The sequence below is a fragment of the Herpailurus yagouaroundi genome, unplaced genomic scaffold (assembly GCF_014898765.1).
Source record: "Herpailurus yagouaroundi ecotype Mexico unplaced genomic scaffold, PumYag 77, whole genome shotgun sequence".
Taxonomy (NCBI): domain Eukaryota; kingdom Metazoa; phylum Chordata; class Mammalia; order Carnivora; family Felidae; genus Herpailurus; species Herpailurus yagouaroundi.
This window is the reverse complement of record NW_024412388.1, coordinates 42727403-42753435: the sequence shown is the minus strand read 5'-3', so window position 1 is coordinate 42753435 and position 26033 is coordinate 42727403. Positions and strand designations below refer to the sequence as shown.

The following is a 26033-nucleotide window of genomic DNA, read 5'->3' as shown; positions in this document are numbered from 1 at the left end:
CTGTCAGCACAGAGTCCGATGCAGGGCTCAAACCCACGAGCCGTGAGATCATGACCTGAGCTGAACCCAGGCACCCCAATGTGTGTTGCTTTAAAAACAGCACCATGAGTGCTTGCTTCAGCAATAAGCTAAAACTAAAACTGAAACAATACAGAAAAGATTAGCATGGCTCCTGTGCAAGGATAACAGGCAAATTCATAAAGTGTTCCACATTTAAAAAAAAAAAAAACAAAAAAACCAGCATCATGATTGGCTACAAACTTACTCTGGCAATGTTCCAAACTTTTTTTCTTAAGACCCTTTTCAAAACTGTTTTCTCTCACGGGCACCTGGATGGCTCAGTCGGTTAGACGTCCGACTTCAGCTCAGGTCATGATCTCGCAGTCCCTGAGTTCGAGCCCCGCGTCGGGCTCTGTGCTGACAGCTCAGAGCCTGGAGCCTGTTTCTGATTCTGTGTCTCCCTCTCTCTCTGACCCTCCCCCATTCATGCTCTGTCTCTCTCTGTCTCAAAAATAAATAAAAACATTTAAAAAAAAAAAACTGTTTTCTCTCAAACCTTCAGCAAAAACATTGATCACTGCCTTACTAATTATATTTAGCTGTCAACAGAGGTGAACAGAGCAAGTTTTAGAGTCACAAAGACTTGGATAAAAGCCCTAGCTCTACCGTTTAATAGGTAGTTATAGGATTATGGATAAGAAGTTTAACCTGAGCTTCCACTTCCTCATCTATAAAATGGGAGGATTAAGGAGGAAAACAACATGCACAAAGTGGCATCTGGCATATAGGCGGGAATGTATAAATGGCTATACTTATCATATCAAACTAAAGACCTGCACGCCAGGACCATATCTTGCTTTAGGTTGTAATTCCACAACCTACCACATGGTAGCTACACAATCATTTTTGTTACGCTCGCTCCATAGGATTTTTTATCTGTCTTTGTAACCCTAATACCTAGCACAGATTCTGTTTTACAACAAAAGCCTAATAATGTTCTAAACAAATGAAAACAAACTTATTTCAGATAAAAAACAAACCCTCAAGCCTTGCTTTGCAGTAAAGAAGTCAGAATAACCAGCATCCGTAGCCAACAGTCCCACAAATTGCATCGCAGGCCGCTGCCGTATAAACAGTTCTACAGCTCCATCGGTGATACAACTGCCCCCCGATATATCCAGTGACACAACATTAGGCAGAATATCCTTTTGCTGCAGCAAATGAAAAGCCAGATCTGATTTGAGTTGCCTGTGATCAGAAATATCAAGGTGAAGCAGACATTTAAGTTCTCTAATAACTGCAAGAATCTGTGGTTTGGTCATAGTCAGACACTTTAGATAGTGCATTGTGAGAGATTTGAGTCGATCTTTACAGGCGAGGAGTGCAGAGATGTTAGTGACCATAGTATTGGAGATATCCAAGCTTTCCAGTTTTGGTAACTGAGAAACGTTAGCCAGGTCTTCACTATGAAAACAAACATTGAAAACACTTAAAACGCGAAGACCGGTGAGCTGACCAAAGAACAGTAATCTTGAATCCTGAGGGATGCTCGTTGAGTCCAACAGGAGACACCGAAGGTTTTGCTGGATCCAGCTATTGCTGCAGAGTCCACTTATGATGTCTGGAATTGGGAGGTCAGTGTGCACTGCAGTAGCATCCAGTTCAATGACTTTGTGATGACAGAAGGCTTTTGTGAATGCAGCTGTCGAGATTTTGGCTTTTTGAATATTGACCAGCTTCAGTTTCATTTGGTTGCCTTGGAAAATGCTCGCTGTTCTATCAGTCAGCTTGCCTATAAGAAAACCAGAACCAGCTTGTAATAACAACTAAATCTTATGCCTTTTCCAGGAAGCATTGTGGTCAATGAACAATGACAGATGCCAATAATAATAATGACTATATTTACTGCTCATTCTGTGGCAAGAATTGTTCTAACCCCGTTATGAGATCACCCCATTTATTCTTTATAATAATACTGTAATACTATTAATTACTATCTTATAAGATACTAGAGCTTAAAGATGTTAAGTGACTTGCTCAAAGTCAAAATATGTGGCGGAATCAGGAATCAAAACCAGTTGGACTCCAGAGCCCACAGTTTTATCCACAGCAACCGTGCTCACAAAAAATAAAATAAAAATAAAAATAAAAATAAAAATAAAAATAAAAAATAAAATAAAATAGATAAATAAGTACATACGTACAATATACAAATAACACTACCAATGATTAGTTTAACTAAATTAATAGATAGCCTTTAACAAGTCACTTACCACTCTAGGCCTCATTTTGCTCATCTATAAAATGAATGGGTTGTACTAGATTTTATTTAGAAGAGATTTACCAAGCATCTTCTGTGTGTGACATTCTATGTTAAGTAATGGTCACACAAGGTAATTAGATACCTGTGACCACAAGGAATTCAGTCTAGGAAGGCACATCAGGTAAACAAATGATTATAATAGTGTATTACATGCAGTAGTAAATTGCACCATGTATTAAATTAGTACAGATGAGATTAACTTTGGGAAAAGTTCTGAAGACTAAATATTAGTTTGGGGGTGGGGGCAGAGAAAATGGAAGAACTTATCAAAGACAAGGAGGCAAAGAACAGCAGATTACTTGGAAAGACCCCAAGCAGATTAGCATTACTGGAATATGGTGGTGTAAAAGGGAAGGATGGCTAGAAAGAAAAGTAGAAAGGAAGGTAAAAAGCAGATGCAGCCTGTAGACAGTTATGAAACCCAGACTTTTTTTTATCCTATGCACAATAAGGAACAATTCAATTTTGAAGCAGAAAAATGAATGGTCATTGGGGCACCTGGGTGGCTCAGTTGGTTAAGTGTCCAACTTCAGCTCAGGTCATGATCTCACAGTTCATGGGTTCGAGTCCCGTATCAGGTTCTATGCTGACAGCTCAGAGCCTGGAGCCTGCTTCAGATTCTGTATCTCCCTCCCTCTCTCTCTCTCTCTCTCTCTCGCTCTCGCTCTCGCTCTCGCTCTCGCTCTCTCTCTGCCCCTCCCCCACTCATGTCCTATCTCTTAAAATTAAATACAAACATTAAAAAATTTAATAAAAAAGTCATAATTATATTTTTAGAAAGACCAATTATGTGACTGTAAAGGAATTAGGATGGTGTCTGATGGAAGATGGGGCAAGAGATTATTGATGCTTCTCATAATGCAAGATAAAAGTTTAAAACAGGGCTGACAGAACATGGTGGCTGAACAGAATGGGGGAGGTATTTAAGCTGATTCCCACCTTTTCAGTTTGAGCTGGGCTGTGCTACCAAGACAGGAGGAAGAAAGTCCCTATACTTCAGATTTTGAGGAAGAATTTAATACACTGATTCATACATTTATTCAACAAATACTGAATGTTCACTGTATGCAAAGTGCTATACTTCACAGTGAATGAGACAGACATGGCTTCATACCATCATGGAGTTTACTTACACTCTAGAGGGAGAATACCAGACAAGCAGAAAATATCTAACATTAAAAATGTAGTAAGTGAGGGGTGCCTGGGTGGCTGAGTTGGTTGAGCTTCTAAGTTGGGTTCAGGTTGTGATCTCATGGTTTGTGAGTTGGAGCCCCACATCAGGTTTACTGCTCTCAGCATGGAGCCCGCTTGGGATCCTTTGTCCCCTCTTTGTCTCTGCCCTCCCTGCTCGCTTGCTCTTTCTCTCTCAAAAAATTAACATTTTTAAAAAATGTATTGAGTGAATTAAAAACAGAACTATGCTACAATCCAATAATCAGACTATTTGGTATTTATCCAAAGAATACAAAAATACTAATTCAAAGGGATACATACACCCCTATGTTTAAAGAATCATTACATATTAATAGCAAAATTATGGAAACAGCCTAGGTATCTTATCGACTGATGAGTAGATAAAGATATAGGGGGGGAAAAAAAGATGTGGTATGTGTATATATAACACACAATGAAATACTACTCAGCCATAAAAAATAATGAAATCTTCCCATGTGCAACAACATGGATGGAGCAAGAGGGTATTATGCTAAGGGAAATAAGTCAGTCAGAGAAAGACAAATACCGTATGATTTCACTCCTATGTGGAACTTACAAAACAAAACAAAACAAAGTGAAAAAGGGAGAGAGAGAGCCAAACCAAGAAACAGACTCTTAACTATAGAGAACAGACCGATGGTTACCAGATGGGAGGTGGGTGGGAGGATGGGTTAACATAGATGCTGGGGATTAAGAAATACACTTGTTATGAGCACTGGGTGTTGGAGCATAAGTGTTGAATCACTAGATTGTATACCTGAAAGTAATACTACACTGTATGTTAAATAACTCAAATTTAAATTAAAAAATTTTTGAAATGTAGTAAGGGGCACCTGGGTGGCTCAGTGGGTTAAGCATCTGACTCTTGATCTCAGCTCAGGTCGTGATCTTACACTTCGTGAGACTGAGTCCCATTCTGGGCACTCTGCTGACAGCAGAGCCTGCTAGGGATTCTCTCTCTCCCTCTCTCTGCCCCTCTCCTGCTCACTCATGCGTTCTCTCTCCCTCAAAATAAAAAATAAATTATAAAATAAAATAAAATAAAATAAAATAAAATAAAATAAAATAAAATAAAATAAAATAAATGTAGTGAGAGTTCTAAAGGAAACAAACAAGAACATGATAGAGGGGTAAGGAAATGAAAAAGGAAAACAAGAATCCTCTGTCTCTCTGAGGAGGCTGAGGAGGTGATGTTTAAGCTGAGACCTGAAGGACATGAAAGATGAAGGTAGTAGTTGTCATTCTAGATGGAAGGAAAAGCTGAAGTCCTGATGTGGGAAACAGGTTGGCTTTTTCTGTGAAATAAGAGCAAACCAGTATGGCTGAAGCATAGTTGATGAGGGGATACCAGCATCTGACAGGTTAGAGACAGAGGCAAGAAGAGTCAATCGTGCAGACCAGGGCAAGAAACTGACTTTTTATCCTAAGTACAAGGAGAAGCCTTTCAAGAGTGACAGAGGTAATGTCCAGATCTGATTAAACTTTAAGAGGACTGTTTGCTGTGTGGCAGAGCTTGCCAAGGGGCAAAAGCAGAAGTGAAGAGAGTGCATATGAGGTCAGAGGAAAGGAAAGAAAAGGTATCTATGATAGGAGGTAAGAGGAAAAGAATGAGATATATATTTGAAAGTAGAAAATGTTTCAATATTACCAAGGAGAGAAGAAGAAATGAAAAATGTCACTAAACAAATAGGTAGATGGTCATTTTGGAGATGGGGAAAATGGCAGTGTAGTAGATGCTGCAATAGGACAACTAGATCCTTTTTAGGAACAAAGGACTTACTACTAGATCTGTTGGGAGTGCCAACAGCTAACAGCCCTCATCTATGGGGACTACACTGGCTGTAGTCCAATGGGACAAACAGTTGTCCCACCCAAGGTCACACCACTTCCCCATGCAGACCCATTTCCAAAACTGAGTTGGGAGGTATAAGGTCCAGCGTTCACAGCCCAGCTCAACACAGATCTGAATAGTTGAGGATTTTTGCATCTGTGTTCATGACAGAGATTTGTCAGTAGTTTTCTTTTATAACATCTGTGTGGTTTTGCTGTTAGGGTAATGCTGGCCTCAAAGAATGAGTTAGGAACTATCTCCTCTGTTTCTATTCTCTAAAAGAAATTATAGAAGAATTATGGTATAATATAATCCTCAACAAAATATTAGTAAACTGAATCCAACAATGTATAAAAAGAATTCTACACCACAACCAAACAGATCTGAGTAGTTGTTACACCTTCAGAATTCCCCAAAATATCAGCTGGCATTCTAGATTCTATAGATTTTAAACCTACAAGACTGAAGTATTAACACTTGAAATTAACTGGCACAAAGACAGTATTTAAAACTGTGGGAATGGATAACATGGGAATGTAAAAGAAGGAGCAAGACAAAGTACCGAAAACATTTACATTTAAGGTCAGTAGAATGAGGAATAACAGTCATAATAGCAACTGACAGCTGCTGAATGTTCTAAACGTTTTAGATATATTAACTCTCCAAATCCTCATAAAACCCAATGAGGTAGGGATTATTGTTAGCCACATTTTGCAGATGAGTTGAGGCATACTAAAGTTAAGTAGCTGGCCCAAGGAAACATCTAATAGTCATGACTGTACAAACCTAGACAGTCTGGCATCAGAGCCAGATATCTTAAAACTTTAATTTGTACTGTCTTTCAAGGGGAGCTAGATAAGGAAACAGATCAGCAGCACAGCCACTGAGGAAGGAAGAAAACCAGAAAAATATGATGACTGAGCAGCCCAGAGAAGAAATGCAGTATATCCATGAGGCATCCTGGATATGCGGTTCTAGAGCTTAAAATAAAAGTACTGTGCTGCGAACTCTGGGGAATCGGAGAATAGTGGTAGCTAAACAACAACAACAAAAATTTAAAAAGATTACCCACAGACCCAAAGAGTCTATAAAGTGAGATGGGTACCCAAGATGGAACCTTAAGGAATATAAAACACTTAAGGGATACATAGAAAAACAGGAGCATACAAGGAAATTATGGCAGAGTAACCAAGGATACAAGAAAAAAACAGAAAAATGAAATACTCTGAAGTCAGAAAGGTCAAGAGTAATTAATACTAAAAGTCAAAGGTACAAGAATTCTCTGATGATTTAATGGATCTAGGCAATGACCATCTATGACCACCAAAAATCACAAAACCATCTGGACAACCAGACTTAATTAATCCCCTTAAGGAAGTACAAGGTACAACCAAAACCATCAAACCTGAATATGATCAAGCCTCTACCTCTAACTTTCAATTTATAGGGATTACAGGGATCAGAGGAATAGTCAAAATCACAGCACTGTCAACAATGGAAAAATCCAGATTGTGGGAAAACACTACAGAAAAACTACCACAATTTCTTTAAAAAAATTAAATAACTGGGGGCACTGGGGTGGCTCAGTCAGTTAAGCATCTGACTCTTGATTTCAGCTCAGGTGGTGATCTCATGATTCCTAAGATGGAGCCCTGCATCTAGCTCCCACACTGACGGTGGGGAGCCTGCTTGGGATTCTTTCTCTTCCTCTCTCTGCCCCTCCCCTGATCACAAGCATGCATGCGCTCTCTCTCTCAAAATAAGTAAATAAACATTTTAGAAAGTAAAATAAATATATAAAAATAACTGTAAAATCTCTAAACAAACAGAGATTAAATAATCCACTTCTAAACAAACATATGGAGGGGCGCCTGGGTGGCTCAGTCGGTTAAGTGTCTGACTTAGGCTCATGTCATGTCTCACAGCTCATGGGTTTGAGCCCTGTGTTGGGCTCTGTGCTGACAGCTCAGAGCCTGGAACCTGCTTTGGATTCTGTGTCTTCCTCTCTCTCTCTTCCTTTCTCCCACTTGCACTCTCTCTCAAGAATAAACAAACATTAAAAAAATATATATGGATCAAGGAAGAAATCTCAAGAGAAATTTTAAATTGTTTTTTGGGTTTTTTTTTCTATTTTATTCCTTTCCCAAGTTTTTATTTAAATTACAATTAGTTAATTACAGTGTAGTAAGAGAAATTTTAAATTTGGAACAATATGAAAACACAGTTTATCAAAATTAGTGGGATAAAGTGAAAGCAGTGCTTAGAGGAAAAATGACAGCTCTGAATACATATAAGAGAAAAGAAAGATCTAAAATCAATCATCTTGGGGCATCTGGCTGGCTCACTCCGAGGAGCATGAGACTCTTAGTCTCAGGGTTGTGAGATAAAGCCCACCTATTGGGTGTAGAGATTACTTAGAAATAAAATATTAATAAATAAATATTTTTTAAGAATAAAATAAAATCAATCATTTAAATTTCCACCTTAGGAAACTAGAAAAAGAACAAATTAGGGATGCCTACGTGGCTGAGTCGGTGGAGCATCTACTCTTGATTTCAGCTCAGGTTGTGATCTCGGTTTGTGGGTTCAAGTCCCACATCAGGCTCTGCGTTCACAGTGTGCAGCCTGCTTGGGATTCTCTCTCCCTCCTTCTCTGCCCCTCCCCTGCTCACGTGTGTGCATGTTCTCTCTCCCACAAAATAAATAAACATTAAAAAAAAAAAAAAGGAGAACAAATTAAATCCAAATTAAACAGAGGAAAAGAAATAGTAAGAATTAGAAAAGAAATCAATGAAATTGAAAATGTGAAATCAATATAAATCAATAGAGAAAAATCAACAAAACCAAAAGCTGGTTATTTAAAAAGTCCAGGTTAAGTAAAAAAAAAAAAAGAAAAGAAAAAAGAAAAAGAAAAAGAGGAGACAAATTACTAGTATCAGAAATGAAAGAGAAGGGACACATGGGTGGCTCAGTGGCTCAGTCGGACTGAGCATCCGACTCTTGATTTCAGCTCTGGTCTTGACCCCAGTGTCATAGGATTGAGCCCCACATCATTCTCTCTCTCTCTCCTAATAAATAAATAAACTTAAAAAAAAAAATAGAAGCAGAGGACATACGGACATACTTCCTAACTAATTCTTTGAGGCAAGCATTACCCTAACAGCAAAACCACACAGATATTACAAAAGAAAACTACTGATAAATCTCTCTTATGAACACAGATGCAAAAATTCTCAACAAAATATCAGTAAACCAAATCCTCAACAAAACACTAGCAAACCGGATCCAAAAACATATAAGAAGAAATCTGTACCACAACCAAATGGATTTATCCCAGGTATAGAAGGCTGGCTCAACATTCAAACATCAATTAATGTAACCCATCACATGCAAAAAGGAAAATCACATGATCATATGAATAAATGAAAAAAAAAAGCATTTGACAAATCCAACATTCATTCCTAATAACAACTCTAAGTAAACTACAAATAGAGATGAATTTCCTCAACTTGAAAACTATTTACAAAAAATCTACAACTAACATACTTAATGGTAAGAAATTCAAAACTTTCTCACTAAGATAAAGTACAACACAAGGATGTCCCCTCTCACCACTCCTTTTAAACACTGTACTGGAAGTCCTTGCTAATGCAATAAGACAAGACAGAGAAAAAAGAGATTAGGAAGGAAGACATAAAGCTCTTTGTTCACGGGTGACATATTATTTACGTGGAAAATCAGAAAGAATCACAAAAAAATAAAACAAAACAAAAAAACAACGCCTGGAACTAATATTACAGCAAGATTGCACAATACAAGGTTACTATACAAAAAGTGACTAGCTTTCCTATATACCAACAATGAAAAAGGGACTTTGACATTAAATAGAATACCATTTACATCAACACCCCAAAACAATGAAATACTTAAGTATAAATCTAAAAAAGTTTGTACAAGATCTATATGAGGAAAACTAGAAAACTGATAAATGAAATCAAAGAACTAAATAAGTGGGAGAGATATTCTATGTTCATGAAGAGGAAGATTCAATGTTATAAAATATCAGTTTTTTGCATTATTCAGCAATAAAAAAGAAAGAAATCTTACCATTGGCAACAACATGGATGCAGCTAGAGACTATAATGCTCAGTGAAATAAGTCAGTCAGAGAAAGACAAATACCATATGATTTCACTTATATGTGGAATTTAAGAAACAGATGAGCAAAGAGAAAAAAAGAGAGGGCGAGAGAGAGAAAAATAAGCTAAGAAACAACTCTTAACTGTGGAGAACAAACACTCCTGTTACCAGACTGGAGGGAGGTAGGGGTATGGGTGAAATGGGTAATGGGGCTAAGAAGTGCACTTGTGATGAACATTGGGTGATGTATGGAACTGCTGAATCACTATATTGCACACTTGAAACTAATATAACACTGTATGTTAACTACACTGGAATTAAAAAAAATTTTTAGGGGCACCTGGGTGGCTCAGTGGGCAGAGCATCCGGCTTTGGCTCAGGTCGAACTCTCAGTTCGTGAGTTCAAGCCCACATTGGACTTGCTGTTGAAAGCCTGTCAGCACAGAGCCTGCTTCAGATCCTCTGTTCCCCTCTCTGCCCCTGCCCACTTGCACTCTCCCCCAACATAAATAAATATCCAAACAAAAAAAATTTTTTTTTTCAAGTTATCAGTTTTCCCCAGGTTGATATACAGATACAATGCAATCTTAATAAAAATCCTAGCAGGTTATTTTGTGAATGTCAATAAACTGATTCTAAAGTTTATATTCTCCTGGGTGGCTCAGTCAGCTGAGCTTCAGCTCAGGTCATGATCTCATGGTCCATGAGTTCGAGCCCCATGTCAGGCTCTGTACTGACAGCTCAGAGCCTGGAGCCTGCTTCAGATTCTGTGTCTCCCTCTCTCTCTGACCATCCCCCGTTCATGTCTGTCTCAAAAATAAATAAACATTAAAAATAATTTTTTTTAAAGTTTATATGGAGGGTGCCTGGGTGGCTCAATTGGTTAAGCATCGGACTTCAGCTCAGGTCATGATCTCATGGTTAGTGGGTTCGAGCCCCACGTCAGGCTCTGTGCTGACAGCTCAGAGCCTAGAGCCTGCTTCGGATTCTGTGTCTCCCTCTCTCTCTGCCCCTCCCCTGCTCGGGCTCTGTCTCTCTCAAAAATAAAACATTAAAAAAATTTTTTAATAAATAAATAAAGTTTATATGGAAAGGCAAAAGACCTAGAATAGCCAACATAATATTGAAAGAAAAGAACAAAGTTGGAGAGCTGACGCTACGTAACTTCAAGACTCACTATAAAGCTACAATAATCAAGACAGTGTGGTACTGGTAAAAGAATAAAGATATTAACGGAACAGAAGAGAGAGCCCAGAAACAGACCCAATAAATACAGTCAACTGATCTTTGACTCAAAGAACCAAGACAATTCAATGGCAAATATATAGTTTCTTCAACAAATGATGTTGGAACAAATGGAAATCCACATGAAAAAACAGAAACAAAAAAACATGAATCTAGACACAGACCTAACTAACACGTTTCACAAAAATTAACTCAAAACAGGGTGCCTGGATGGCTCAGTCAGTTGAGCATCTGACTCTTGATTTTGACTCGGGTCATGATCTTAGGGTCTGTGTATTCAAGCCCCGAGTTGGGCTCTGTACTGCCAGTTTGGAGTCTGCTTGGGATTCTCTGTCCCCCTGCCCCGCTCTCCTGCTCACGGAATCAAAAAATAAACAAACGTTAAAATAAAAAACATTAAAAAAATTAACTCAAAAACAGATCACACACCTAACTGTAAAACACAATACTATAAAACTCCTAGAATGTAACAGAAGAAAATCTATGGGTATAATGGGTATAGTAATGCCTTTTTAGATACAACACCAAAGACGCAATCCATGAAAAAAATTATTGATAAGCTGGACTTCATTAAAATTAAAATTGTGGGGCTCAGTCAATTGAGAGTCCAACTTCGGCTCAGGTCATAATGTCACAGTTCATGAGTTTGAGCCCCACATCGGACTCACTGCTTTCAGTGCAATGCCTGCTTCAGATCCTCTGGCCCCCTCTCTCTGCCCCATCCTCACTCACTCTCTTTCACCCAAAAATAAACATTTAGAAGTATAATAAAACAAAATTTGATTTAACTTAATTCAAATAAAATTAAAATCATATGTTCTGTGAAAGAGAATATCCAAATAATTAAAAGACAAGCCAGATTGGGAGAAAATAATTGCAAAAGGCCTATCGGATAAATGACTTATCCAAAAACATATAAAGAACTCATGCGGCGCCTGGCTGGCTCAGTCATTTGAACATCCAACTTTGGCTCAGGCCATGATCTCATGGTTTGTGAGTTCAAGCGCCGCATGGGAGTCAGTGCGAAGCCTCTGTCTCCCTCTCTGCCCCTCCCCAACTCACATTAGTGTGTGCTCTCTCTCTCTCAAAAATAAACATTAAAAAAAAAAAGAATGCCTAACAATAAGAAAACAAAAACAATAAGAAAACATTCCAATTAAAAAGTGGGCCAAAGACCTGAAAAGACCTCACCAAAGATGATATATAGATGGCAAATAAGCATATGGAAAAGATGCTCCACATCACATGTCATCAGGGAAATGCAAATTAAGACAACAGTGAGACAGCACTACACACTTATTAGAATGGCCAAAATCCAGAACACTGATAACACCAAAAGTTGGGCAGGATGTGAAGCAACAGGAGCTCTCATACACTGCTGGTGGGATGCAAAATGGTACAAAAGCCATTCTGGAAGACAGTTTGTCAGTGTCTTACAAAACTAAACATATTCTTACCATATGATCTAGCAATTACATTCCTTGTTACTTACCCAAAGGAGATGAAAACTATGTCCACACAAAAACCTGCACAGAGATGTTTACAGTAGCTTTATTCAATAATTGCCAAAACTTGGAGGCAAGACATCCTTGGGTAGGTAAATGAATAAACAGTGGCACATCCAGACAATGGACTATTATTCAGCACTAAAAAGACATGAGCTATCAAGCTATAAAAAACATGGAGTGAAATGCATATTACTGAGTGAAAGAAGCCAATATGAAAAGGCTACATACCACAGGATTCCAAATATGCAGAACTATGGGGACAATATAAACATCAGTGATTGCCAGGCATGGGAGGAAGGTATGAACAGGCAGAGGACAGAGGATTTTTAGGACAGTGAAAATATTCTTTATGATATAATGATGGGTATGTCTTTATACTTTTGTCCAAACCCACAGGATACACAACACCAAGAGCGAACCCTGAACTAAAACATGGACTCTGGGTGACTATGAGGTGTCAAAGGTAGCGTCATCCTTGGTTAAAAAAAAAAGTACTATTCTAATGAGTGACGTTGACAATAGGGGAGACTATGCATGTGTGTACCCTCAATCTGGTTGTAAATCTAAAACTGCTCTAAAAAATAAAGTCTTACACACACACACACACACACACACACACACACAAAGATAGAGATATATACACATATAACATACATATTGCAAAATAATACGAGATAGCCTGTAGATCAAAAGAGGGCTAAAAACCCTATCAACCGATCACAATATATGGACCTCACCTAGATACTAATTCAAACAAAGGTTTTTAAAAGTTGTAAGACAATCAGTCAAAATGAACGCTCACTATCTGATATTAAAAAACGAATATTAAAATTTTTAAGCGTTAAATTAAAATTACGGTTATGTATATACATTTTACAAGCCCCACTCCCCACCTACATTTACAGTTGAAATAACATAATACCTGGGATTTACTTCAAAATATCTGGGGGCAGGACAAAGGTGGGTAGGTGTGTAGATGATGCAAGATTGGCCATGAGTTGATAATTGTTTAGGTTGAATATACTGAGGTTTATTTACATTTTCTAGTTTTGTACATTTCAAAAAGAAAATCAACTATATTTCTGTACACTAAAAATGAACAATCCAAAAATGAAATTAAGGGGCACCTGGGAGGCTCAGCTGGTTAAGCTTGATTTGGCTCAGGTCATGATCCCAGGGTCTGCCCCTTCTTCTCTGCCCCTCTCCCTCTTTCTCTCAAAAAAATAAATAAATATAAGTAAATAAATATGTAAATAACAAAAATGAAATTAAGAAAGCAATTCCACATAAAATAATATCAAAAGAATAAAATATAGAAATAAATTTAACAAAAGATGTGTAAACTTATATACATGAACTAAAAAACACTGTTCAAAGAAATGAAAGTCCAGTTTAATAGAAAGTTAACCCAAACTCATGAAGATTTCAAATGGTTAAGATGGCAAAACATTAGAAAATAATTCAAGATGATCTAAATAAACAGACATCATGTTCATCATCAGAAGACTTTAATGCTGTTAAGATGGTAATGCTCTCCAAATTAACGTACCTATTTGATGCAATCCTTATTCAAATCCCAGCTGGATTCTTTGTAGAAACTGACCAACTGGTTCTAAACTTCATACGGAAATATAAAGGACCCAGAATAGCCAAAACAATCCTAAAAAGAGAATTCTCACTTTCGAATTTCAAAATTTACTACAAAGCAACAGCAATCAAGATAGGGTCATACAGACAAAGGATAGACATATTGCTTCGCAGAACAGAAATGAAGGTAAGAAATAAACACAATGCTCTGTGTTCATCTGATTTTTTAAAAGGGTGCCAACACCATTCAATAGTGAAAGAATAAACTTTTCAACAAATAGTGATGGGACAACTGTATAGGCACATGGAAAACATAAAGCTGGACTCTTACACTTCATGCCATATACAAAAATAAACTCAAAATGGACCAAAAACCTAAGAGTGTAGGAGTGAAAAAACCAACACTCTTAGAAGAAAATACAGGTATAATCTTTAGGACCTTGGATTTGGCAATGAATTTTTAGATATGATACCAAAAGCATAAGCCAGAAAAGAAATAGATAAATTGGACTTCATGAAAATTAAAACCATTTTTGGGGCACCTGAGTGGCTCAGTCGGTTAAGCATCCGACTTCGGCTCAGGTCATGACCTTGCAGCTTGTGAGTTTGAGCCCCGCGTTGGGCTCTGTGCTGACAGCTCAGAGCCTGGAGCCTGCTTTGGATTCTGTGTCTTCCTCTCTCTGCCTCTCCCCCGTTCGCACTCGTCTCTCTCTCAGAAATAAACATTAAAAAATTAAAACTGTTTGTAAGTCAAAACACACTATCAGCAAAGTGAAAAGAGAATTCATAGAATGGAAGAAAATAATTGCAACCATGTAACTGATAAGGGACTTGTAACAAGAAAATAAGACATGGGGATGTAATGTACAGCATAGGGAATATAGTCAGTAATATTGTAAAACCTTTGTATGGTTAACAGATGGTAACTAGATTTATCATGGTGATCATTTTTTTAAATTTCTGGGGCTCTGTGCTGACAGTGCTGAGCCTGCTTGGGATTTTCTATTTCTCCCTCTCTCTCTGCCCCTCCCTCTCTCTCTCTCTCAAAAATAAATAAACATTTAAAAAAAAAGTATTCGGCAATCACAAAGAATGAAATCTTCCCATTTGGAATTACGTGGATGGAACTAGAGGGTATTACGCTAAAGTGAAATTAGCCAGAGAAAGACACATATCATATGATTTTACTCATATGAGGAATTTAAGATACAAAACAGATGAACATAAGGGAAGGGAAGCAAAAATAATATAAAAACAGGGAGAGGGACAAAACATAAGAGATTCTTAAATATAGAGAACAAACAGAGGGTTGCTGGAGGGGTTGTGGGAGGGGGTGGGCTAAATGCAGGCATTAAGGAATCTACTCCTGAAATCATTGTTGCACTATATGCTAACTAACTTGGATGTAAACTAAAAAATTAATAATTTTTTTTTAAATTAAAAGAATAAGTAAATAAAAAGAAAAAAAAGAAAAAGAAAGAACTGGGCAAAGGATATGAATAGACATGTCTCCAAAGAAGATATAAAAGACCACATATTATACAATTTGATTTATATTAAATGTTCAGGAAAAAAAAACAACACAGAAATAAAAAGTCTATGAGTAGTTGCGTAGGATTGGGGGATGGGTAAGGAGTTTCTTTTTGAGGTGACAAAAAATGTTCTAAAATTGATTGTGATGACAGCCGCCCAAATCGCTAAAAACAAAAATAATACCATTGAACTGTACACTTTAAGTAGGTGAATTATACAGTATGTGAAACACATCTCAGTAATTTGTTACCAAAAGCCTTTATATTAAGAAAAAACTGATAAACATTTTAAAAAAAAAGTGGAGATGCCTGGGTGGCTCAGTTGGTTAAGTGTCCCACCCTTGATTACAGCTCAGGTCATGATCTCATGGTTGTGAGTTCAAGCCCTACACTGGGTTCTGCACAGACTGTGTGGAGACTGCTTGAGATTCCCTCTTTCTCTGCGCGTCCCCCACTTGCACTGTCTCTCTCAAAATAAATAAACTTAAAAAAAAACAGTAACATGATAAACACCATTTAAAATGCTCAACATCATTACTCATTAGGGAAATGCAACAAAACCACAATAAATACTTCACATCCACCAGAAAGGCTGTAATCAAAAAGTAAAATAACAACTTTTGGTGAGGTTTTGAAAGCCTCACTACAAGGGGAAGTAAATGAAAAGATTTTTAAGTCTCGTATTCACAACGAAAAGAGTAGGAGACAAGAATTATAGGAACAGCACTTCAAAAGCTAGAGAGCAAACAGATGAGTGGGAACTTGGTTTAGTTCTCCATTGTCTTCACTCTGCTAAGCTAATAGCAGGATAAACCTAGAAACAAGACAAATTTCCTGCAAGGGATCCCAGAAAGACTCTGAGATTCAAATCTCCACACAAATAAAATGGAAATTATTTCCCTATTTCCCATCCATTTGTTGTGAGGAGTAAAACAGGAACTGGATATGAAAGCACTCTTCAAATAGTAAGATGCTTTAAGAGTACAATATAAAGAAACCTTATCAAAAAAAATTAAATAGGGATACCTGGGTGACTCAGTTGGTTAAGTGTCCAACTCTTGATTTCAGATCAGGTCATGATCTTACAGTTCATGGGATCGAGCCCCAGACGGGCTTGGCATTCTCTCTCTCCCCCTTCTCTCTCTGCCCCTCCCCCGTGCACTCATCCAAGAGTGCTCGCGAGTGCGCACTCTCTCTCAAAATAAAGAAATAAACTTTAAAAAATTAAAATAAAAGAGTGTTATTATTACCTTGCCATGTCATCACCCCAAGGAATCGATCAGCTACTTCCTGAGGAAAACTCCAATGCTCTGGAAGGCACAATGTTCCATCAGATCTTTCAGAACACAATTTCTCTAGGTTAGCAATCAGGAAGTTCAGGCAGATGTTGACCAAAGAGTAGGGAGATGCCTCCTCCTAGAAAACAAACTTTGTTAGAATACATCCAGAAAAACTCAGCACAGAAGTAGACCATGCAAAAGACATCAAACTAGTTGGTAAGGATATCTGAAGATACATTCTCCTTACCCTAGTAGTGACTTACATGATTTATATGTAACGAAACCACCTTATTCCAACTGTTAACTGAATGGAAGATTTTATCTATTTCTGTTGTATCTTGAAAAAAAATAAGTTCTCTCAATCCTTCACTCATCACCTGTTGTGTACCAGCCATTGAAAATACAGCAATGAGCAAAATATTATTTTAATCCTTTTGGAGCTAATAGTGGGGAACACAACCAAGAAATGTGACAACTTCAATGAAACACAGGGGCAACTCAAACAGACATCACATGGTCATTCACTCAACAAATATTTATTACTCAGTGATTACTATGTCCCAGAGGATAAGGCCTGTCTATTCTTTTTTTTTTTTTAAGTGTATTTTTTTAAGTTTATTTATTTATTTTGAGAGAGAGAGAGTGCGAGCCAGGGAGGGGCAGAGAGAAAGAGAGAATCCCAAGCAGGTTCTCCACTGGCAGCAAAGAGTCTGACGCGGGGCTCAGACTCACAAACCATGAAATCATGACCTGAACCAAAACCAAAAGTCAGACACTTAACTGACTGAGGCATGCAGGTGCCCCAGGCCTGCCTATTCTTACCCTCAAGTGTTCACAACGTAAAAGTGCGCTATACCAGGCTGCTGTAGAAGAGTAAGAACTGACAGTGAGGTGAGAGTAAAGAGGCATATGGTCTCTTTCTCCTCTAAGAGAAACTGGCATTTGTTTATCCAACAAATATTTGAAAGGCATGGCACTGTATCAGACACGAAGAGATAGACATAGGTCAAACAGTGGTTGTTACCTTTGTCAGAGGCTTCAACATGGAATAATTCCTTGACTTCCACACCACTTTCAAATGATTAAGTTCCTTCCATGATCCAAAGTAAAAATTACTCCTTTGCAAATACCCTCAACTCCTTATTCCCTCTCCAGACAAAACTCCATTCTTAGAAGAACTCTACTAACTAGTTTTTTGTGGCAACACACAGCAGCTAATCATCTATGGGAAAGAGGAAGATTCCCATAACATAGCATTTCACAGCAAATTCATAATCATTAACTTCAAATTAGCCCTCCGTAGCTCTGAGACAGTTGTCTGTCCATAAGGTCTTCAAGACAGGGTACTCTCCCAACATCAGGCAAGAATTATTCCATGCCTTCTACTTATTCCTCAAATGCATTTTATGCTATCAGAATCTGACTCACTTCATGGAGAAAAATGAGGCCATCTCACCATCAAATTTAGCCGGAAAATGCATGCATCCTTCCTCTACTTTCCTCTTACATGGAAAATATTGAGGGGGCGGGGCACCTGGGTTAGGCATCCAATTCTTGATTTCAGCTCAGGTCATGATCTCATGGTTCCTGAGTTCAAGCTCCACTTGGGATTCTCTCTCTCTGCTCTTCCCTTGCTTGTGTGTGTTCTCTCTCAAAAATAAACTTTAAAAACAAAAAGAAACAAAAAAAGAAAATGTGTACCTCCTTGCAAAGCCCAACACTTCCACATGTGCTGACTGACTTCATCCCCCCTTGTCTTGGTCCCTCCTATCATTTCTTCATGCATACATCTTCAGAGTGTCCTCAAATGGATCATTCTTAACATATAATTTGTTCTGCTATATACCTTAAAAACAAAAACACCTTCTGCAGAAACCCACATTCTCTTCAGTTACTCCTCTTCATAACTAAATTTCTCCAATAAGTTCACATGCTATCCAGTAGTCCCCCACTTATCCACGTATCCACAGAAGATGTGTTCCAAGACTCCCAGTGGATGCCTAAAACTGCCCACAGTACCAAACCCGATACAGACTGTTTTCTCCTCTACATACCTAAAATAAAGTTTAATTTATAAACTAGGCATAGTAAGAGATTAACAATATACTGTAATAAATTATATCAATGTTGTCTCTCAAAATATCTTAACTGTACTGTACTCATCCTTCTTGTGAGGATATGAAATGATAAAATGGCTACATGATGAAAAGCAGTGAGGTGAATGCCACAGGCAGTGTGAAGCAGCATTAGACTACTAATGATTTTCTGACAATATGCCAAGAGAAGATGACCTGAGGGGTGCCTGGGTGGCTCAGTTGGTTAAGTGTCCGACTTCGGCTCAGGTCATGATCTCATGGTCTGTGAGTTCAGGCCCCACGTGGGGCTCTGTGTTGACAGCTCAGAGCCTGGAGCCTGCTTCAGATTCTGTGTCTCCTTCTCTCTCTGCCCCTCCTCTGCTCACATTCTCTCTCAAAAATAAATGAACGTTAAAAATATAAAATAAAATAAAACAAACGATGACCTACTTCGGGACTACAGTTGATTTAGGGTAAGTGAAACCACAGAAAGTGAAACCTCAGATAAAGGGAGACTACTGTAATCACTTTCTTCCTATTCATTTCTGTGTATGTGTGTGTGTGTGTGTTTTAATTGAGGTCTAATTTACATATAGCAAAAAAAATTACTTTTTGGTGTACTTAGGTTCACAAATTTTAACAAATGCATAGTCATGTGCCACACCACAATAAACATAGAGAACAGTTCTATAACCCACAAATTCCCATGTCCCTTTGTAGACAATCACTCCCACCAACCCCAAGCAACCAAATCTGTGTTTGTCCCCAGAGTTCTCCCTTTTCCAAAATGTCATATAAATAGAATCATTCAATATGTAGGCCTTTTGAATCTGATTTCTTTCACTCCCCATAAAGCATTCAAGATTCTTCCATGTTGTGTTTTTGTAATTAGTTCCTTTTTTATTGCTGAGAAGTATTATACCGCATGTTCCACAATTTTATCATTAAGGGCATTTGTATTATTTAAAGTTTTAGACAGTTTTGGGGCGCCTGGGTGGCGCAGTCAGTTAAGCATCCGACTTCAGCCAGGTCACGATCTCGCGGTCCGGGAGTTCGAGCCCCGCGTCAGGCTCTGGGCTGATGGCTCAGAGCCTGGAGCCTGTTTCCGATTCTGTGTCTCCCTCTCTCTCTGCCCCTCCCCCGTTCATGCTCTGTCTCTCTCTGTCCCAAAAAAAAAAAAAAAGTTGAAAAAAAAAAGTTTTAGACAGTTTTGAAGAAAGCTGCTATAAATATTCATGTAAGTTTATGTGAATCTGGGTTTCATTTTTCTTGGGTAGTTTCCTAGGAATGGGATTCCTGGGTCCCTGGGATTCCACACTTCCTACTAGTCTGTATTTAACTTTATATAAGAAAAGTGCCGGGGCGCCTGGGTGGCTCAGTCGGTTAAGCGTCCAACTCCAGCTCAGGTCACGATCTCACAGTCCGTGAGTTCGAGCCCTGCGTCAGGCTCTGGGCTGATGACTCAGAGCCTGGAGCCTGCTTCTGATTCGTGTCTCCCTCTCTCTCTGCCCCTCCCCCGTTCATGCTCTGTCTCTGTCTCAAAAATAAACGTTTAAAAAAAAAAATTAAAAAAAGAAAAATGCCAACCTGTTCTTGCCAAATGGATCTACCATTTTGCATTCCCAAAATTTTAGTTGCTCCAACTCCCCAGGTCAGAATTCATGTCCAAAAGACTGAGGGAAGCAAAAAGATTCCCTGAAAGAGTCTCAGGAGACTTCTACTTAGGTCTTAAAAGCCAGAATTGGTTTACAGGCCCATGGGAAAATGGAGATTATACTTCATGTGGGTAATTTCCACACATCTCCCAGGTCACTATCTCTTTGTTTAGTGGTATATATTTCTTCATAGTCTAATTGTATATTGTTCTTTTTTCATGACTTATTTCATCTTTTATATCTTTACTTTTAAATATACTTATAGTGTTTTAATAATCCATTTCCTTAAGTTTCCTGGAATGTAATCCTGTTGTTGATTCTGTTGAATTTTACTCATGGAGATTCATGGTTCATAAATTAAGATTGTGAACGCACTTTTAATGGGATTTTATTTACTGGACTCCTATGAGGCCTGGGTAGAAGACATGTCACAGGGGCGCCTGGGTAGCTCAGTTGGTTAAGCATATGACTCTTAATCTCCACTCAGGTCATGATCTCATAGTTCATGAGTTCAAACCCCACACTGGGCTCTGCACTGACAGCGTGGAGTCTACTTGGGATTCTGTCTCTCTCTCTCTCTTGCACTCTCTCTCTCTCAAAATAAATAAACTTAAAAGAAGAAGAAAAAAGATGTTCACATCAGAGAGATTCTGCAAAACTATGGTTACCCCAGGGGAATTACCAAGGCTCACCCTGATAATTTCTCAACTATAGATTTCCTGAACCAAGCAAGAAACCCTAAATGTGGGGCCCAGTCAGTTAAGTGTCCAACTCTCGATTTTGGTTCAGGTCATGATCTTGTGGTTCATGAGACTGAGCACCACGTTGGGCTCTGTACTGACTGTGTGGAGCCTGCTTGGGAGTCTCTCTCTGCCCTTCCCAAGCTGTGCTGTCTCTCAGAATAAACAAACAAACAAAAAACCCTGAATGTGTGTGAAGACAAGCCTATGGTAGCAAATTTTTTTTTTAATGTTTATTTATTTTTGAGAGAGAGAGACAGACAGTAACAGAGACACAATGCGAGCAGGAGAGGAGCAGAGAGAGAGAGACAAAATCCAAAGCAGGCTCCAGGCTCAGAGCTGTCAGCAGAGAGCCTGATGTTGGGCTCGAACTAAAAACCTTGAGATCATGGCCTGAGCCAAAGTCGAACGAATTAACTGACTGCACCACCCAGGCAACCTGCAAATTGTTTTTTTGTTTATTTATTTTTGAAAGAGAAAGAGCACAAGTGGGGAAAGAGGTACGGAGAGAGGGAGACACATAATCTGAAATAGGCTCCAGGCTCTGAGCTGTCAGCACAGAGTCTTATGCAGGGCTTGAACTCCTCAACCGCGAGATTGTGACTTGAGCCAAAGCTGGATACCTGACTGAGCCACCCAGGTACCCCAGTAGCAAATTTTAAAGAGGTATCTTTCTACTCAAAATCCACACCAAAACTGACAGCCTTCCCCATTTCCCTTTCCCATAAGCAAATTTTTTTAGATCTACCATTTCACTAAAGTAAAGCCAGCCTTTGTTAGCCCATATTAGTTTATATTATATATATATAGTTACAGTTTACAGTGTCCACTCAAATTCCCTCCCAGATTTTGGCAAAAGCCTAGCCTCCAATCCCAAGTTATTGATATTGGTAAATGTCAAAGATTTAGGGTCTGCTTACAGTGATGTTTTCCACTTTATCTGGATTAGGTGGGGGTGCTGGGGATTTCTCTTACTTTGCAAATGTTTGTAACATTTGATCCCAAATATTTAGTTTTAAGATTTTCTAACATTATTTGCCATATTACTACATGACAGCCCCATTTAAAAAATATAGCATAGTAGGGATGGCTGGGTGGCTCAGTCAGTCAAGCACTTAATCTGTTAAGCACTTAATCTGTTAATTTAATCAGTTAAGCACTGACTCTTAATCTCAGCTCAGGTCATGATCTCACATTTTGTTGGATTGAGCACAGCACAGGGCTCTGCACTAACAGCGAGGACCCTGCTTAGGATTCTCTCTCTCCTGCTCTCTCTTCCCCTCCCCTGTGCACTTGCTCTTGCTCTCTCTCAAAATAAACATTTTTTAAAAAGAACAAAAATAAAAATATAGTATACTAAAGACTAAATCCACATAAAAGATATTTAGAAATTTATAAAACATTCAGGGGCACCTGGGTAGCTCAGTCGGTTAAATGACCAACTTCAGCTCAGGTCATGACCTCACAGTTTGTGGGTTCGAGCCCCACTTCAGGCTCTGGGCTGACAGCTCAGAGTCTGGAGCCTGCTTCAGATTCTGTGTCTCCCTCTCCCTCTGCCCCTCACCTGCTCATGCTCTGTCTCTCTGTTTCTCAAAAATAAATAAACATTAAAAAAATTAAAGAAAATTTATAAAACATTTCAAATATAAAAATAAAATATAATATAAAGTATATTTTTAAAATACGCTTTTGTATTTATCCCATAGCTTAAAATGAATATACCAGTATGTTTGCAGTCCCTTTCTGATGCTATTTCCCATCCCTTCACCCAGAGGCAATCATTATCTTGTATACTACTTAGTTCTCCATGTCTGTAAACTTTATGTAAGCAGAATTGTACTACAGCACTTGCCACCTACCTCTTACCCAGACTCACTCCTTAATCTTCTCTACCCTGCTCTCTACTGGAATAAAGCAGATCTCCTGAACAGATTCCCTTGCCCTGCTGTCAGTTTGGTTCTGACAACATGAAACTCTCAAAGAAGACAGAAGGGAGGTGAATGAAGTTAGAACATGTATTTGTTTCCTAGTGTGGCTAAAATTACCACAAAAAATGAGATGACTAACTCTGGAAAACAATATGGAGGTTCCTCAAAAAATTAAAAATAGAACTACCCTACGACCCGGCAATTGCACTACTAGGTATTTATCCAAGGGATACAGGTATGCTGTTTCAAAGGGGCACATGCACCCCGATGTTTACAGCAGCACTATCAACAATAGCCGAAGTATGGAAAGAGCCCAAATGTCCATCGATGGATGAATAGATAAAGAAGATTTGGTGTGTACACACACACACACACACACACACACACACACACACACACACTGGACTATTAGTAGGCAATCAAAAAGAATGAAATCCTGCCATTTGCAACTACGTGGATGGAACTAGAGGGTATTATGCTAAGCAAAATTAGTCAGAGAAAGACAAAAATCATATGACTTCACTCATATGAGGACTTTAAGACACACAACAGATGAACACAAGGGAAGGGAAGCAAAAATAATATAAAAACAGGAAGGGGGACAAAACAGAGGAAACTCTTAAATATGGAGAACATGCAGAGGGTTACTGGCGGGGTTGTGAGAGGGGGGATGGGCTAAATGGGTAAGAGGCATTAATCTACTCCTGAAATCTTTGTTGCACTATATTACAACTAACCTGGATGTAAATTAAAAAAATAAATTAAGGGGCGCCTGGGTGGCTCAGTCGGTTGGGCGGCCGACTTCGGCTCAGGTCACGATCTCGCGGTCCGTGAGTTCGAGCCCCGCGTCAGGCTCTGGGCTGATGGCTCAGAGCCTGGAGCCTGCTTCCAATTCTGTGTCTCCCTCTCTCTCTGCCCCTCCGCCGTTCATGCTCTGTCTCTCTCTGTCTCAAAAATGAATAAAACGTTAAAAAAAATTTTTTTTAATAAAAAAAAATAAAATAAAAAAATAAATTAAATAAAGACTGAGAAAAAAAAACGAGATGGCTAAAAACAACAGAAATTTGTTCTCTCACAGTTCTGGAGAACAGAAGTCCAGAAAACAAGTCCCCTGAGAGCAGGGCCATTCTCCTCTGAAGGCTCAAGGGAAAAACTGTTATTAGCTTGTAGAAGCTCCTGGCTCTCCCCAACTGAGGCAGCAACAATGATCTCTGTCTTCATCTTCACATGGCCTTCCTCCCTGTGTCTCCAGGTCTCAAATCTCCCTCCATTCTCTCATAAAGATTCCACTAATCTCATCAAGATTCTTAACATTTGTTAAGACTTGTTAATGATTTGTTAAGGTTGCCTTGGGCTGTGTCCCCCAAATCACTCCTTTAAAATTAGCCCTCACTCCTTGCTATAGACTGTGTTCCTCAAAAATTCTTATGTTGAGGGGTGCCTGGGTGGCTCAGTCAGTGAAGTGTCCAACTCTTGATTTTGGCTCAGGTTATGAACTCAAGGTTTGTGAGTTTGAGCCCCACATCCAGCTCTGCAGGGACAGTGCAAAGCCTGCTTGGGATTCTCTCTCTTTGCCCCTCCCCTGCTCTCTCGCTCTCAAAATAAATAAATAAACATTAAAAAAATTTAATAAAACAAAATCTTTCCCAAAAAAGTACAATAGGGGAAAAAAATTAAGTACAATTAAAATAGCTTTCAGAAATAAAGCTGAAATAAAGATATTCTCAAACAAAAAGCAGAGAGAACTTGTTGCCAACCAATCTACACTATAAGAAAGGTTAAATGTTCTTTAAGCTGAAGAAAAAGGAAAGAAGATGAATATTTGGGATTTAAGAAAAAGGGAGTAATGGAAATGGAAACGTGGATAAAGAAAAAAACTTTTTTATTTCCTAATGTCTTTAAGAAATAACTGATCAAAGCAAAAATAAAGAAATAAATTGTGCAATTTATAACATGGAGAAGTAAGAGGTATATTATCTCACTAGCACCAAGGACAAAACAAAAGGGAAAAAAAATCAAAGAATACTGTTTTAAGGTAAACTGCTATATTTAAAAAAAATTTTTTTTTAACGTTTATTCATTTTTGAGAGACAGAGCCTGAGTGGGGAAGGGGCAAAGAGAGGGAGACACAGAATCTGAAGCAGGTTCCAGGCTCCGAGTTGTCAGCACAGATGTGGGGCTCGAATTCACAAATAGTGAGATCATGACCTGAGCTGAAGTCGGATGCTTAACCAACTGAGCCACCCAGGTGCCCCTAAACTGATATATTTTAAAGTAGAATGTGATCAAGTCAAATGTGTATTTTAAAACCCAGAGCTGTGACTCTCAAACTTCTTGGTCTTAGGACCACTTTATACTCTTAAAAACTGGATTCTATCTATCAACATGTTACTACATAAGTTAAAACTCAGAAATCTTTAAAACCTGTATTAATTCATTTAGAAATAAAAGAAGTTAAAAACCCAATTCCACGCTGGGCGCCTGGGTGGCTCAGTCAGTTGAGTGTCCAACTTTGGCTCAGGTCATGATCTCACAGTTCACGGGTTCAAGCCCTACATGGGGCTCTGTGCTGACAGCTTGCTCAGAGCCTGGAGCGTGCTTTCAGATTCTGTGTCTCCTTCTCTCTCTGCCTCTCCCCTGCTCATGCTCTGTCTCTGTCTCTCAAAAATAAATAAATGTAAAAAAAGAAAGAAATTGGGGCCTTAAAGACCACAGAGGTCCTTAATCCACACTTTAAAAACTGCTACCTTTGAGTGACCATTAAAGACTGACAGAAGGGGGGAGGGGGGAAAGACTGGAAGAAGGTAAAGGAGAGAAGCAGAACTAGCAAGTCAATAGGAGAGATAAAATGAAACTTGAAAAGTGTTCAAGTCAGGAAAGGAAGAAACAAAATGACAAACAGGACAAATAAAACACAAATAGCAACACAGCAGACTTTAAACCCAACAACTTTGATAATCACATTTACTCTGATT

The 26033-nt window shown here is 38.6% G+C and overlaps 1 protein-coding gene and 1 non-coding gene across 2 annotated transcripts in view; one reads left to right on the top strand and one right to left on the bottom strand.

The window, feature by feature from the left end:
• The window catches only part of ZYG11A (zyg-11 family member A, cell cycle regulator), a 79818-nt gene that overhangs the window by 48997 nt on the left and 4788 nt on the right, over positions 1–26033 (bottom strand). Inside the window, exons 2-3 of the mRNA XM_040470264.1 lie at positions 16631–16796; positions 1041–1792 (exon numbers count right to left, since the gene is read on the bottom strand). Coding sequence (XP_040326198.1) covers positions 1041–1792; positions 16631–16796 — 918 coding nt within the window. The remainder of the gene's footprint in view (positions 1–1040; positions 1793–16630; positions 16797–26033) is intronic.
• Positions 111–217, top strand: LOC121027868 (U6 spliceosomal RNA). Its single transcript, XR_005788955.1, has one exon. It is a non-coding gene; the product is annotated as a U6 spliceosomal RNA (small nuclear RNA).